Source organism: Chroicocephalus ridibundus, chromosome 9 (assembly GCF_963924245.1).
Source record: "Chroicocephalus ridibundus chromosome 9, bChrRid1.1, whole genome shotgun sequence".
NCBI lineage: Eukaryota > Metazoa > Chordata > Aves > Charadriiformes > Laridae > Chroicocephalus > Chroicocephalus ridibundus.
In genome coordinates this window covers 43,907,483-43,923,402 of record NC_086292.1, presented here as the reverse complement: position 1 = coordinate 43,923,402, position 15,920 = coordinate 43,907,483, and the positions used below count along the sequence as shown (strand labels likewise).

The 15,920-nt window shown below is 40.1% G+C and overlaps 1 protein-coding gene across 4 annotated transcripts in view; it reads right to left on the bottom strand.

The window, feature by feature from the left end:
- MCTP2 (multiple C2 and transmembrane domain containing 2) overlaps positions 1–15,920 on the bottom strand; it is a 129,328-nt gene that overhangs the window by 10,842 nt on the left and 102,566 nt on the right. For all 4 annotated transcript variants that reach the window (XM_063346613.1, XM_063346611.1, XM_063346614.1 and 1 more), the window contains 2 exons: positions 13,260–13,382; positions 10,429–10,470 (listed from right to left, as the gene is read on the bottom strand). In XM_063346613.1, the coding sequence (XP_063202683.1) occupies positions 10,429–10,470; positions 13,260–13,382 (165 nt within the window). The remainder of the gene's footprint in view (positions 1–10,428; positions 10,471–13,259; positions 13,383–15,920) is intronic.

Here is a 15,920-nt window from a genome sequence, read left to right as displayed (position 1 = left end):
AGCGCTTCTCAAGAACAAGAGTATTCTTGTGCAGAACTTGTGAATATCACTTTTCTGAGCTTTGCAGGCTCCCAACAGCCATGTTGTTTTCTGTATATAAATTAGCAGCAAGATAGTGAATGCAACATTTTTTTGAACTTTCTGTATACAGAGACCTATTCTTTTAGTGGGGGGGAAAAAAAAAAGAATCAAAGGAAAAAATGTCATTTTCCTTTTACAGCAGCCATCTCACAACTTCATTTCGTACTGCTTATTTTAGGCAACAACATTACAGGACATTACTACACATGTGCAGAAATAAAAAGGAAGCACAGAATGAATTAAAAATCAAAATGACTTAAATCAGCCTTGGAAATCAGTATACAATTATCAGCATTCAGCATTTCTTTGCCAGCAATCTAACACACATACAGGCATGCAAATTGGTGTGGTTGCAGATATTCTAGCAAGAAATCAGCAAAACATTCACTTATTACAAAATGCAGAGCCCTGGACACTGATTTTACATCACATTTAGACTCTCCAAAAATCAGCCCAATTTAGGAAAAAAAAAGACATTTTAAGTTGTGTTTTAACCAGTCAGTGCCCAGAGAGGGGAGATGCTGGTAAAAAGCAAGTTGCATCCGTGTTCTCTGTGGTCCTCACCAGCTGGGGCAGGGGAAAGGGTGGGTGGGAATAAGCAGGGGCCGGAGACAGTCGGATCAACACTGCCGCAATCCTGCTTCTGTGTTGTGAACCCACGTTATTTCTCCGTGCAGGAGAGAAGGTCAGAGGGTACTTAAAGTCCTGCTGGGCCAGGGAGGTGGAGGCTCGTTGCTACAGCCTTTTGGCACTGCTCTGCTGTGAGAGGGTCTGGGTGCATCGGAGAGGGCACCGCACTACGTCGTCGTGTGCTGGAAGAATATGTGAACCATCCTTGGATGCTGAGAGGCAGACATGACAGTACAGCCCTTGTAACCCTTTGAATTACTTACCGCCCGTTTCTCTTCACAGTAATTTTTGAGTTTAAAAAGCCAGCCAAAACCACCGCGGAGTTATCGAGCTGCAGACATCTGAATATTTGCCTTTAGGTTGCAAGTGAGTACACAATGAATAGAGGCAGCATTTTAAATAATCACACATTTGGGTGTGAAAATGAGTATTTTTACATTAATAAAACAACCAACAAAAATGAAACCCTTGGGGTGTGAAATAACCCCAGAACAAAATAAATAAATAAATAGTCAGTTTATGTGAAAATAGCACCAAAAAGTCATTTTCACACAACTCCAGTTATAACCTTGTTAGGCTCAAATGTAAATGACACATTAAGATTATATTTAACTATTCACTCACTAGAATGGTACAACGGTCCCTTAGCCACAGTTGGCTTTTTTGCACCAAACTTGGAAGTAGAAGTTGGGGAGCAGTTCACAGAAAACCAGCCAGTGGGAATTTCAATTCTGTCCAAATTCAGAGGAGGTGAAAAAACCACTTTATCTAAAGTGATATTCCAGGGCAAGCCTACTCTTGCTACCCAGAGCCGCCAGGAAGATCATCTTTCAGCTCTATCTGCATCATGCTGACTTCATTTACACGTCTTCGATTGAGCTTAGAACGGTGGGGATAATGCAGTTTAACCAATACAACGTAACTTCTGCTGCAGCCACCAAGCAGACCAAGAAAATAAACCAGAAACTACCACTTCCCAGGAAATAATGACAATTGCATGCATATTCTTACCTAGCATGCATGCTAAAATCACCCTTAGACAAAGGCATTTTCAATTCATAACACAAAATATGCCCAATCAAGACAAAGGCAGAGACAGACAGGGATTAGAAAGCCTTGTAAATGAAATCAGTTATTAGAGAGTAAAATAGGCTAGCAACTGTCCTTGCAGTGTGCACTGCAATATGTGTGTGCAGAATCATTTGAAAATCCTGGAAATTTGTCAACATCTTTTCTTTGTTATTATTGTTTTGTTCTGGAAACCTGCAGATTAATCACATCTACAGGATGATTAGGTCACTGGTTAAGCAAGAGAGAAGCAGACAAATGAAGTACGACAAACGGGATTTTCCAAATTATTTAGGTTTTGGAGTGCTGTTTATGCTTTCTGAAGTCAGCACCTCACAAAACACTGTTGGAGGCAGTAAGAGAGTTCATAGTCCATCAAAACGACAGTGACTGGTCCATATTTGTTAGCGAATGAGCAACTGTCATGCAGAAAGCTGTATTTGAATGTTACCGTATTTATGGAAGATGTAAAAAACGATGCTAAATACATCTTCCACTAAACACACTTTCCCATCTGTGCAAGGTCCCACTACCCGGACAATTTTTCTCCATCCTCCTCAGGTATCATTCCTTTCTGATTTCTTTTGGATTCAACGTATTATGCTGCTTGAAAACAGGATTTGGATACCCACGGTTCAAAATCACAGCTCAGAAGCTTTTGCTTGAATTAAAAATAAAATATCCTGCCTGTTTCTGGCATTTTTTTTTCCCTAAAACCGGTCGTGAAACTTCCATTCCCTCAAGGCCTTTTTCTTCTTTATTTCTTAGCTGATTACAGCACTGTGGGTGGACCAAAACTAGTCTTCAGCCTCTGGGAAAGAATTAACTCCATCAAAATGAATTTACAACTGAGAATTAATTATATAATCAGTGTGCTACTTCAAATCTTCCTTGCATATCCTGATTTAAGAAACCTTCATTTCTACATTAATTGCCTGAACAAAAACACCAAAGGGGTCTTACACAAGATTAAGCATGTCAGGGGAAGAAGGAAAAAAAAAAAAAAACACACAACACCCAGCAAATTCCGAAATTACGTCTTTTGTGTCCACCTAATGTACATCAACTTAAACTTGTAAATGAAGACACCAAATCTCTGCCATACTGAATGAAAGGTACTTCTAGATTTTTCTATTTCTGAAATACGTAAGAGTTAATAAACAGGATGTGTAAGCGCACCCAAAGGGTTAATACGGGTCTGTGATCTTCCTTCCCTTCCCTACATTATGCTGCTCTGAGACATTCAGGGACAGTTGCAAAAGCAGCTGTCACACGACCGCAAAATTGAGGTACTTCCAACAATGAAGACTTGGAAAGTGCGTGAACTATGGGGCAGCCAGGAGGGGACGTCTCCAGCATTAACGCGGCAATTCACGAGGGGCGAGCTGCAATTGTCAGAGCTGGGCTTGCAAGGGGAAACGATAAGACCTATGGAGGTAGAGACTGAAGGCAAAAATTACCCATCGTCTGCTCTGCAACAAAGACCAAATAATGCTAGCTCCTGCTTCTGCTCTAGCAAAGCATCCCTTGCTGAATTGAAAACCTGGATGGTGGAGATCTCCTAACTTCTTGTGATCCATTTGCTTCAATGATAAACAGCTTTCATCTTTACAAAAAGCTGTTCCCTATATTTTAAATCTGTCCTTCAGATATTCTTCATCTGGATACATCCAAACCAGTAAGCAACGCTCCAAACGCACAGACAATCTTTTGTTATTCTCTAAGTGTATTTCTGATGTATACTGCAAACATCACATACACACAACTAAAAACTTAGGCTTGAAGTCATGAGCAAGTTCTAAATACTTGCTCATTTGGATTTCATATAAAACACTCGCACAAATAGAAATCTTGCATGCAACTTCCAAACAAGTGGTATTCATCAGCAGATTTTTGGCATGCCAAGGGAAACTCAATATGTAAAGCTGAGGAACGCTTGGGGGCAAGGACAAGGAAAAGAGAAGGAAAAAATTAAATAGGGATTAATCAAAAAGGAGGAAGAAAACAGGATACAGGCAACTAAGTCAGGAATGAAAATCTTGAGTATCTTCAGGAATCCAAAGAGTTAGGCTGCCTAGCCCTGGGCCCGCCGAACTTTCGGGATTAGCTTTTTCACAGTAGCTATCTCATCGTGCCACTGATGCTACAAGCACATTAGGGCAATGTTTTACCAAGATTTATCCCACGTACCAGATATGAATTCTCCAGTGTATTAGCAACAAACAAGATTGCTGGAAAGGGGAAAGAAAGGAAAAAAGCTCAGGCATGCATGCCTTTTGGCTCCACTATTATTCTGCTTGGGTTTGTTTTAAAAAAAACCATGCTGTAGTTATTTAGAGAAAAGGAGACTTAGCCAAAGTTGGATTTAACTTGCAACTTGCTTTGTGCTAGACTACAAAACCCTGACCTTACCGGTGTCCAGCACAACCTGTGCCAAACAACATCCTAAGGCCAAAACGCTCATAGATGAAGAACTTCTGAAACCAAAAAGATTTTATTGGGTATAAACAGCAGACCACTGGCCTCTATTGTCTGCAGGGAACCGTTCACTAACAGCTTCAGTCTAGCAGCAGAATGAAGCTCTTGTGGGAGGTGGTAGCCATGGAGTGACAGACAGTCTCTTGGTAGCTAAAATGAATTCCAGGCAGAGCTTTGAAAATAGTCACCACAGCAACCTTGAACTGGATCCTGCCTTCGGTGGGAGCCAAAGGCGGCTTGAAACAATCCCAGCAATCTGCCTTGCTGAGTCACTGTCTCGCCCTGCGCTGCGATGTCTGCTGAGGGTCGAGGAGGGCTTCTCGGCACTTCCAGGAGGATGGGTACCCAGAGAGGATGGCTGCCAAACTCTCAGCGATTGCCTCGTGCAGTCCCGAAACTGTGCATCACAGGATCTTTTTGTTTATTAACACCATGCTGCAAATGTGCCTGCCTGGCTGTGGAAATTTAGCGAATCTGAATGTACTTGAAATAATTACCAAATAGAGGAAATGCAACACATACAGGTCAATTTATGCTCTCAGTTAAAAAGGTGTGAAATCTGGAATAATTCCACCAGAGCCAATAGAATTACTTCAGACTGATATGAAGGAGAGCACCATCAGCTTTAAAAGGACACGTTTTAAAAGCAGGGCACAACATCCTGCTTCTAAGGCTGGAGGACCACTGGCTAAAAGGCAGAAGACGACCACTTCACGCCTTGTTCAGCGATGCTTACACTTTCTTTGCTTACATTAGACAAATTTCATCTGTACCCAGAGGACCAGCAAAAGTCTCCTAAGCCCAACCCAGGAAAAAGATTATGTGGAGAGGCTTAGGTCATAATTCTGTTGCTCTCTCTCTGCACAGGCGTGAAATGTAGAGGGTTTAAGAAGCATTTTCTGTACTTGTTCACGTTTGCATAGGGATGTAAAGTAACCCAAAGTCTGGCGGTATGGCTCCAAGTCTTAAAGCAATACTAGTAGTCACAGCAAAATAAAACAGCATTCAGGTGAGGAACATGTGTGTAAGAAGCAACAAGAAAGAAGCGTGAATGGAGATTAAAAGTCATCAGTCATCTTTGATTTAAAAAAGGGAAGGGGAAAGAAAAAAGCTTTGGTCAAAATAAGTGCTTTCTCCTGGAGATACACGAGACCTAAGAACAACCACATGGTGATTAGACCTAAACTACAGGATCATCATCTGTAATCTAGGTAATGATCTTCAGCAATTTGGGGTACAGGAGAAAGATAGACCTATTCATACATCTGGCCAATTCAAAATAAATTTTAACAACATTTTAAATAGTCGGAATGTTTAAGGGGCAAGAACTCCCCGAGGTGTAGGTGCTCAGTCCGGCGGCCTGCCTAGTGCTACTTCGTATTTCTCCAGAGATTTAGAGAAGCTACACTGTTGGCTTACCCACCTCCAGGACGAGACGGAGAATTTCAGACCGCCATAGGGCTGCTAAGGTTTCTATGGGGAGAGCGCCATACCACAGTCCGCTGGATATCTAAAAGCCCTCTGCGAATCCCTCCTTCCACCTCCTCTTTCCCACCACTCCTAAACCTATGAATCATGAACCTAGGGCATGATGCTGGGACAAGGATTGTGCCAGTTTATGGGATGCCTACGGATAAGAGCAGTCCTAAACAATGCTGCAGCGTAAATAAGACAACAGACCATTTATCTTCAGCTTCTTGCACACAGGAGGCTCCCAAACAAAGAGAAAAGCACAACCAGAGCAACTCCTGCACTCTGTCTTAACCAGACATTGATCAGGTTAATAAGAAGCTTGGAGAAAACTTACAGAAGCTATAATTGCGTTTTAAGTGATACCTGGAAACACTCTAGTCAAGATGGTTGCAAGACCAGATGATTAGGTGTGCCATCCTCCAGCTTTGCACCAAGCATAACGCAGGCAAGCAGCAGAATCTGTCCCTTAGGCTTCTCCATCACTAACGTATGCCTGGTCTGTGAGTAGACTCATTAGGAAGCAGCGAGAGAGACGCCACAAAGAACTGAAAGACTGAAGCCACAAAGACTGAAGAAAGAGCAGCAATTTAAGGGAGTCCATGCCTACACAAACGCACACCTTGTGGCTTTTTCTAGGACATGATCTTGCCCATAATTTTGTGGAGGAGATAGGTGCCCCTTGTTAGCCTGAACATATCCTGTGTATCATGGGGTATTTTCAAGTCTTTACCATCATTTCTCTTCAGCAATCTTAATGGGAGATGTTGAAATATTATATTGCAATTGTTGTACTGAGGAGAAAAAGAAAAACTAATGAAATTATTTATACTTCCAGGGAAGAAAACAATGAGATGATATTGTCTTCAATGACCTTTCCTAAGTATGGGGATATAGCATCTTACACAATAGACTCTTGGTTCATGTTTCAATTACTGACCTTTACTGTGGAGAAAATTAATGCAATTTTCATCGTAATCCACCCGTACAAATAAGATCCATACGGAAGGTTTCCACATGCTGAATCTAACTCAAATGGAAAATGTCAGCTGTTTGCTACTGGATGAATTTGACTTTAATTTGTTCAGCTGAAGTCTTTTTGAACTCTGTTCGTAAAACTTTGTATATTTTTGGTAGCTATTTTTGACAGAGAATTTCCTACATTAGAAACATTGGATGTTTCTTCTTTGGGGATTTTTTTCCCCACTTTTCTTTTTTCCAATACACGAGATACTAAACATTTCTTGGAAGCTGCCAAAGAACTTGGCTTAAAGCCACAGTGTCATCTGATCCTTCCCTATTACATCCCACTAGCCAAGCAGGGCTAGATTGGCTCACCACTGGATAGACACCCCCCCACACCCCAAAAAAAAAAAAAAAGACAAAAAAAACCCCAAAACAAAACAGGAATTTTTGCTGATTTAGTTTGTGTCTCTGATTTTCTTTTGAATCAGTTACCAGACCTGGAAATAGTAGTAATTTCAGTTTTGTCTGTTTTAGAGTAGCTGCAAACTTTTATCCAGGCAACTTAAGATCATGAGAAGACTCCAAGACCCCTTCCAGTCGGATGCTACGATACATTCATTCAACAGGCTAACTGTCTGCTCTTGAAGCTCTACAGTCGTTGTCAAAAAAAGGAGAAAAAAAGGTAAAATAAATAGAAATGGTCAACGATCAGACAACTTACATTGAGCTGCATGTAACTTGTCTATACCTTTCTACTGGCAGGCGAAAGATGTTTCAGTGATGTAATTTTAAAACAATCTTTATTCGGACAGCTTGACAGACCCCAGAGCTGACACGACACAGCCTGAACTCTATGTCCAAGATGGCACAAATCCGAGAAGGCATTCATCCACCAAAGAGCTTGTGCCAAAGGGACAGAGCTCTCTTATCTCTTACAGTCCTCCATGCTGGTATTTGGGGAGGGAAGAGGGGGGAAAAAAGGGGGAGTTGGCAATTAAGCCCTGTCATTTGAGACAGATAGTTTAGGTGGAGGGAGTTAATCTGCTCTTGGGTTTTTGAACTAAGCGTCTGTGTATTTATAATTTGTAAACAGTTCATCTCTTAGAGGGTGCGTTACAATTCCCAGAAGCATGGTCTGTTATGTCTAACATGCAGCAGAACCCAGAAAGGCTATGTGTGTGAGTATTTTGATACAGCATGATGATAGGAAACAGAAACAGTGACCTCCTATACCACAACCCAACTAGCAAATTTCAACTTTAGGAGCTCTTGTGTTAGAGAGGGGAAAAAAAAAAAAACCACACAGACTTCTTTTTAAAGTATAGTTATCTGTTTAAATGTTGACATTGCCATGAGATAATGTCATAAAATTACATTTTTCTTACACTCCCTAGAGAGCATTGGCCACCCTCAGACTTGGAAAAGTCCCTCAGAATAACCTAATGTACTTAAAGATGCAAGTCATCAGAGTGCAAGCCTGGTCCATCACTGATGCAAGGGGGACACAGCCAGGACAGGATGGAGACATTAAGGTAGTGCTGCGCAGAGATTGACATGGGACACACGTAGTGACTGTCGATTCTCTCTCCCGGTAATCCTGTGTCAGAATCCCATAGACTCATAACACTATTAAATCAATTAATACAAGTTATGAATTATTATTAATACAAGTTATGAATTACGATGGGGTTTTGAGTAACCTGGTCCAGTGGGAGGTGTCCCTGCCCATGGCAGGGGGTTGGAACTAGATGATCTTTAAGGTCCCTTCCAACCCAAACCATTCTATGATTCTATGATTATTGCTGTAGTGTTGGGATATAAAGTGTTATCTTGATGAGAAAGCCTGCTGGAATTGTGAGTATTGTGAGTAGCTTTAGCCAGTTCTACCAGTTCTCCATTTCAAAGAGTCATGAAATGGAGACAGAGGCAACGCTGATTAAAAAATGGTAGGGCCAAGTTATCACCAGCTCAACATTGACTCTCAGGAGTATTCCCAAACCTGCATACTTGGTCAAAAGAAACCAAGGAAGAAAATGACAGTGAAGTTGTTTGGCTGGGGGAGGGGGGGAAGGGAGGAGAGGGGACGTGGCAAAAATGCAAAGTGGTTAAATCCATATTTAAGTTACATAGTTGTATTTATAGAGAGAACCAAAGTCATCAGAGCTATATCTAGGGTAAACTCAACCTAGAATATTTCGTCTGTGCAGCAATGATTCTGTTGCACAGCACATGAAATAGAGGATTAAATACCTATTTAATAAATTTTTTACCTTTTTTTTCCCACCTCAGCACTTGCAAATGAAAAAGAGGAATATTAAAAATGAAGAATGTAAATGGATTTGTTCCAGTGAATAAGTTACACCTTTAGGCATCACACAAATAAGACGTAGGGTCAACATTTACAGGTGTTTAGCTTTGGGTACCCACAAAACAGAAATTACTGACTTTTAGAGATACACAGTATTCTTTTGAAAAGGGTGCAACTTTCATTTAGCACCTTCTGATGAGTTCCAGATATTGGTCCACGTAGTTGACCAATTTCACGATGCAAAGAGTGAATTATAAATGAGAACATTTAAACAATTATCGTGTGTTGCAAGAAATCTGTAATTCAACTAAATTGTCTGAAGTTCAGCTTTATAACTTTGATGAACTTCTGGTTGCTCATTAAAATATAACCACCATAGAAGAGCAGGTTAAATTTAAATAACTATTCCCAGCAATTAGTCTGCTGAGCTTCAATTCTAGTAGCTGTGACTGAGAGAAGTTAAGGTGCACTTGCTAACTGTGGTATTGATTTACTTCTCAATGATCAACAATTTCACTGTAACAAGTCTTAAAACATAGAATATTCAAGAAGAGGCTTATTAACTTAGTATGCAATTTGAAAGTTTCACATTGCCATGTGAACATTTTTTCCTAACAGCTAATGTTCCTTTGCATGCTGTTGCTCGTTAAATAATTCCTCACCTTTTAGCTTTAAAGTATTTATAGATTATCAGATCCTCCTGCACTTACTTATGTTTTTTCAAGCTGTATACATTAAGTTCTCTTAATCTTTCTTCATATGTCATGCCCTCTAATCCTTTTATCATTTGTCACTGTGGTTTGATAAACTTGAAAAAAATCCAATGAATTTTTCATAGTGAGAAGAGTAAGTAAGTACACTCCAATAAAATAAGAAACAGGCCTTGCCAATTCCAATTCTTTTTACGTTTCCTCCGATGAACTAAAACTATTTCTCTTCCAGGCTTTGAAAGAAATGTAGAGAAAATTCTAACCAGTCCTCCACAAATAACACCAATTCTGGCCTACAGAAATGGAAATGCCAAACCATTTGGGGAAAACCATTCGTACAGAATGTCATCCAGCACTTGAAATGGAAGCGATGGGGGATTTTACGTACTCAGGCATGTCTTTGCACCTCATCCACCCATATACACACACCCGGCAGTGCACACACGTGAACATGTGCCTGTTATGATTTCAAGCACAAACTGGGGACTGCTCAGATTCAATCCATGTTGAGAGGTCTCATGTAGGTAACGCCATTGTTGACTGATAGACAAACCAAGCTTTTTCATACATTCAAATTTGCCAATCAGCAAACTGGTAACAATTGCTTTCCCAGTTAATACAGATAAATAATGAAGATCTCATGAGGACAGAATGGGGGGTTTGTGCTCTCCCATGTTCCTTCTGAATGTAGCTAAAGCAATCATGAGATACGTTTACCTTATCATCTTCATCCTCATCTTCATCCAAGCCCATAAGTTCCTGCAAAAGCAGATGTCCATATTACAAAACATTACACTTATTTTTCAGTGACAGGCAGTGTTCAAAAAGCTTATGATACTCCCACAACATTTCACTACACGTTTTCTCCCACTTCTATTGCAAGTCATCAAAAAAACCCACCACTTTCACCTTTCAGAAACAACATTTTGTGTTCAAGGACTTTTATATTTTTTTTTGTGATAACCTGAACAAAGCATGCAAGACCCTATACAAATTTTAATTCTAAATAAAGCATTAGTGGCTGTGTCCAGTAGTTTGAAGGCAACAGGCTTTCTTACTGTCTGTAAACAGCTTTGTTCGTAGTTTGATAAATGAACCAGGCGGTACGTTAAGGCTGAGGACTCTAAAGCCAGTTTGTTCCATCCTCACTGCCACAATGACTGCTCCCTCCCTTTAGGGCCACTACTGAAACATTAGACGTTAGGAAATACATTAGTATGAAAGTACTCTCATGAATAACAGTCAGATTTCTATGCAGCATTATTTCCTCCCTGTAAGTTCTATGCTGACAGGTAGGGGAGAAAACAAAAGACTTGGCTAAGGCTTGAAATGAGGAGGCACTTGGCCTTCAATTCAGCTATTTCATAAGCTGAGCCTTTAACGCAGTCCTCCAAGTTTTTCTTGGTTATTTAATAGGTACATTTGAATCAGTGTACTACAAGTTTAAATACAGCAAACATGCAAAGAATGTGAAGAATCACAATAAAAGGTGTTTTGGATTTGGGATTTTTTGTGGGGCTGGGTGTTTCTGTTTTGGTTTGGGTTGGTTTCTTCCCCGGGTTGGTTGGTTTGTTTGTTTGTTTTCCCCAGAAAAGCAGATGCATCTAGAACACAGAAGGTACTGAGAGCTCAGACACCCAGATTTACTCTTTGGCTCTCTGGAATACCCTGAGCAGCTGAATTAATACCAATCATGGTCTACATTTCTATAGAAGCTCCCCATCTGTAAATCATAAACCATTTTACCAATATTCACGAATTTAGCCTCCTGGCAACTGGATCATGCGTACAAGGTTAATACTGTTATTCCCATTTTATAGCGCAGAAATCAGAGAGTATTAGAGGTCTACTTTTGCAAATACCGTTGCTCGCATTCTTCTATGTACATGAAATGTGCGTGCTGGCACACAAAAACCAAAGGCAGTGCACATGCAGCCAAGGTCTGAAGAAGCGAAAAACAAATAAATGACTGTGTAAAAAGCGTCAGTATTTTGAAGAAAACATTTTCTCATCTGCAGGACAGATGTGGCTAAGGGTAGCACCTGATTGTCTATTTTTGACCTACAGATGGTTAGAATCATAGGCACACATAAAAAAGAAATCAGGTAATATTAAAGGCACTTTGACTACTTGTTCCATATGATCCCAATCCTGCAAAGCACTTAGGCAGATGTGTAACTTTGCTTATGCAAAATACACCCCTGAATTTCACGGGATTGCATTGCTTGCAGGATGTGTGACAGCAAAAGGGCCAACTTTCTGATGGACCTTTCTTCAGCATCACTACAATTAACTTGTATTTTCAGATACAGCCTTTTTGCAGTATCCACCTAAATGATGTATTGCTCAATTTTGCTGACTTATGTGAGACTCTCCTCACTTGAACATGCAACAAACTCACCATAGGATGAGTGATGGGTGCTGGAAGGTGTTCTCTCTGTATTTTTTCCTGGGTAAATCATTATTATTTTATCTCGTCTTTTGTACTAAAATCAAAAACACCCGTTTGCCTGTGGTTCTCCCACATGGGAAGTTCTTATTTTCTTGATGAAATAAAGTAGTCACTGAAGACACAGAATATCTTTCTACATTATTCTGGACTTGGCTAAAATTGGAGAAAAACATTTATTTTGCCTTTTTTTTTCAACTCAAGTCTATTTCCTAGTCTGGATAATGCAACTTTCCCTACTTTCTAACAATCTTTCCATTTGAGAATGGATGAAAACTGAGCAAGGAGCAATTTTTCTTGCTAAAACTAATAAAGCAGCTATTGACCTTTTTAATTCTAGAACATTATTTCTTTATATAAAATCCATGTGATTCGTTTGAGTAAAGGTATTCTTCACGGGTACAAATGTCAACCATCTTTTTATCAAAAGTTAGAAAGGTGCTGTAATTTGGCCTGCATTTCATTACTGTACTTGTTACACATTTAAAAACAGAATATTATGGATATCCATTAATTTACTAATTTCTAAATGTAATTATCATTGTTATGCAAGTAAAGACAGCGGTCAACATCAAACAGTATCTCGTACCCCAAGAGTAGTGCTTTGCCACACATGCGGAAATTATTTTTGTTTTTAAATCTTTTTTTCTCCCAGATCAAGTTAAAAAAACGGAGGTTAAGTTTCAGGGGGGAAAAGCATTTGTCATTTAACAGTGAGGCATCGGGAGGAGTAATAAGGGCTTCTTGAATTCTCAGAACGCAGGACAAGGTTTAAAAACAACTAACCTCTCTCTTGGCTTCTATTGACTTTCCTCTTCTGTGAATCATGAATTATCAGTGTTTGTAAAGTGTTTGTAGTTATTTAGTAAGTGAAATCCCCCTCCTACACACTCTCTTCATCTTCTCCTACTACTCTGAATGGTTTATTGCTTGAATTGAATCCTCAGAATTGAGAGGCTTAAGGTTTCTTTTCAGTAACTTTGAAACAAAAATGCTGTTAGCTACACAACTAGCTTAATACCATTAAAATGCATGACATTTTGCTCAAGGGCAAATTCAAGCTGGGGGCTGCCAGAAATGTTACTGCCACTTTACTTGCCTGGGCATCTTGGGTGTTGTTGACCTTCCCTGTTGTGACGAGGGAGAAGTTGTATGCAAAGAGCACCAGCAGAGCCAGCGGCACCATGTACAGTTCCACGCTCCAGACGGTGACCACGAATACCTGGGAGAAATAAAGCAGCAGAAGGGAACACAAACAAGTGTTTAAAGCGAAAGCCATATAAGAAAGCCTTTCAGTCATTATCCCTATATACATTCATCCTTGAATCTCTGTTAACCTCATTCATATTATCATTTTGGCAATGAAAATCTGCTCGCAAAGCATGCTCTCCTATTCTGTTTGAATCCATTAGGCTGCCATTTGTTAGCTTCTCCTCCCCTGTTTCTGGCGAAGCACAAGGCCACAAACATAAGGTTAGCCTGAAGGCTTTATTCACTCCTTCTCGGGACCCCCTGAAGCCTGAAAGCCTTTTGTCCTTAGTGTATAACAGACCCACTTACAGAGGTAAACCTGCTCATCCGCTTCATCAAACCCTAATTACCAGGGGGTCTTTCACAGGCTAGAGGAGAGTTTCTTCCTCTTGTGCAACAGGAGCCATCCAGCTCCCTCGTCACTCCACAGGGGACTCAGCAAATGCATCTTCGCCATTAATCCACCCATGTTCTTGGCATAGCAGCACAGAGAAAGGACCATCACCTTCCAGGAGGCAAGGCTCTAGGATGCATGTGATGCACTATTTTGGAAAGGGATCCCAGTAAGCCTAGTCTCCATTCCCATACCCTTGCCATTTTTCAGCACAGCATATTCTGATTTCACCGGTTGCTCGGAGCGTCTCTGCCCAGAAACGGTATGAGTTTGTGCGTTTGGAGTGGTATCTGACAAAATCCGCTAATAGCAAAACCAGAAGCCAAATTCTGAAGGTCTGTTCTGCAAATCATATCAGCAGAACATTTAACTAACATGATGGGGATTTAAAAAGCACTTAGGATTTAAAAAAAAAAAAAAAAAAAAAAAAAGATACCAAGCCAAACTGCAATCCTATCTTACAAGTACCAACGATACCTGAACAGACTTCAAACTTAGAGTGGCTGGCAATGCAAAGTTAATAAACTAAATCCAGAACTGCCATAAAATGCATGTTGTGATCCCATTTCCTTTTCTACTCATACATAGTGTTTCCAGAAGAACTGCCTAATGCTGGTAGTAACTTGAAGCTATTTTAAACACTCTCCTTTAAAGACAAGGCACAAACACATTTATCTGATTTTTCTTTCCCCAAAGGAACCTGGAATGATCAGAAACAAAAAAATACATTTTTAGAATAATAGAGGTAGGAGAAAATTAGTCAGATCCAGTTAATGTATCTCAAACTGCAACGAATGGAAAACTCTAGGGGTGATCAGAAAGCTAAATCTCTACCTCGCTTCATCTTTGGCCTGTCAGACACTACACATAAAGGCAACGCCGGCACTTGCAGAATGGGATATTTATGGCAATGTATTTTGTGTTATGGACCTGAAAGTCTAACCACACTGTACCGAAGCAGCACTTCCCACTACATTCAGTGGGGTGAGAATTTATACCCCTACAAAACAGCAGCTGTTGTAACTTTTCAACAAAAAGACTTGTCTGACGTGGGACGAATGGACAGTTAATATCTACCAGGGGCTAAACATAAACCAAGAAACAATGACTGTATCCATAATCCTGCCCAAACAGCAGCTGCATTTTCTAGAGCGAACCTGATTTTATGTTAGCTGTTGCTATGCAAGGAATTAGACTGTCATCCTGTTCTTGGCATTTGTAGGCCAGTAAAACAATCTTTGAGATATATTCATTTATAAAATGGGCTGACATCCAGACAATATATCCCCATACTATTGATTTGCAGCATAGGAACACAGAAGAAGATTTGGGTTTGATTTTTTTTTTATTTTTGATCCTCCTGTTCAACACACTAAAAAATTAGAAGTGATAATGATTCCAACAGCCACATTTCACATGTAAGCAAAGCAACAGAAACACAAGAATCCTGGCCAAGAAGGCGCAGTACTTGATCTGTCTTACAGGAGTCTTGCATGGCTTCAGTTAATAAAGACTTCAAAAACCGTGATATTCCAAGCTAAAGAGTTTTCCATAAATGAAAAGTTCTAACCTGAATGAGTTCCTCTGAAGCTATTCCAGCTCCCTTGGATGAATCTCTACTTGCTTTGTAAGACAAACTGAAGGTGATACCATCTTCTGTCCTACCTCAAATGTCACTCTAAAGAACAAGGACCTGTCATTGTACGTATCTACAGAGAGATCTATCTCAGGTATATATAGACAGATAAAAATAGACACACGCATATATACATACATTTGATCCTTATGTAAACCCCTTCATGGAAATTCATATTGCCAGGTACTAATTCAAAACATTTGCTTCAGCCTGCTGGAGGAGGTTGCATTTACATCATCTCCCTGGGTATTAGCAAACTCAGTCTTCTCTTAACGCAGCAAAAACACTCCACTGGCAGGCAGCTAGGCAAAGTCCTACAGGAGTCAATGAAGCTCTTGAGGAACCTCTCTTCATTCATTCACTTGCAGGACTTGAACCAATTTTAGTGCATCTGCCACCATCCTATATGAACACCATTCTGCTCAGTCGCAAGTATAATACAAACTTGCAATCACAGGTCATTTAGGCAAGATACAAAA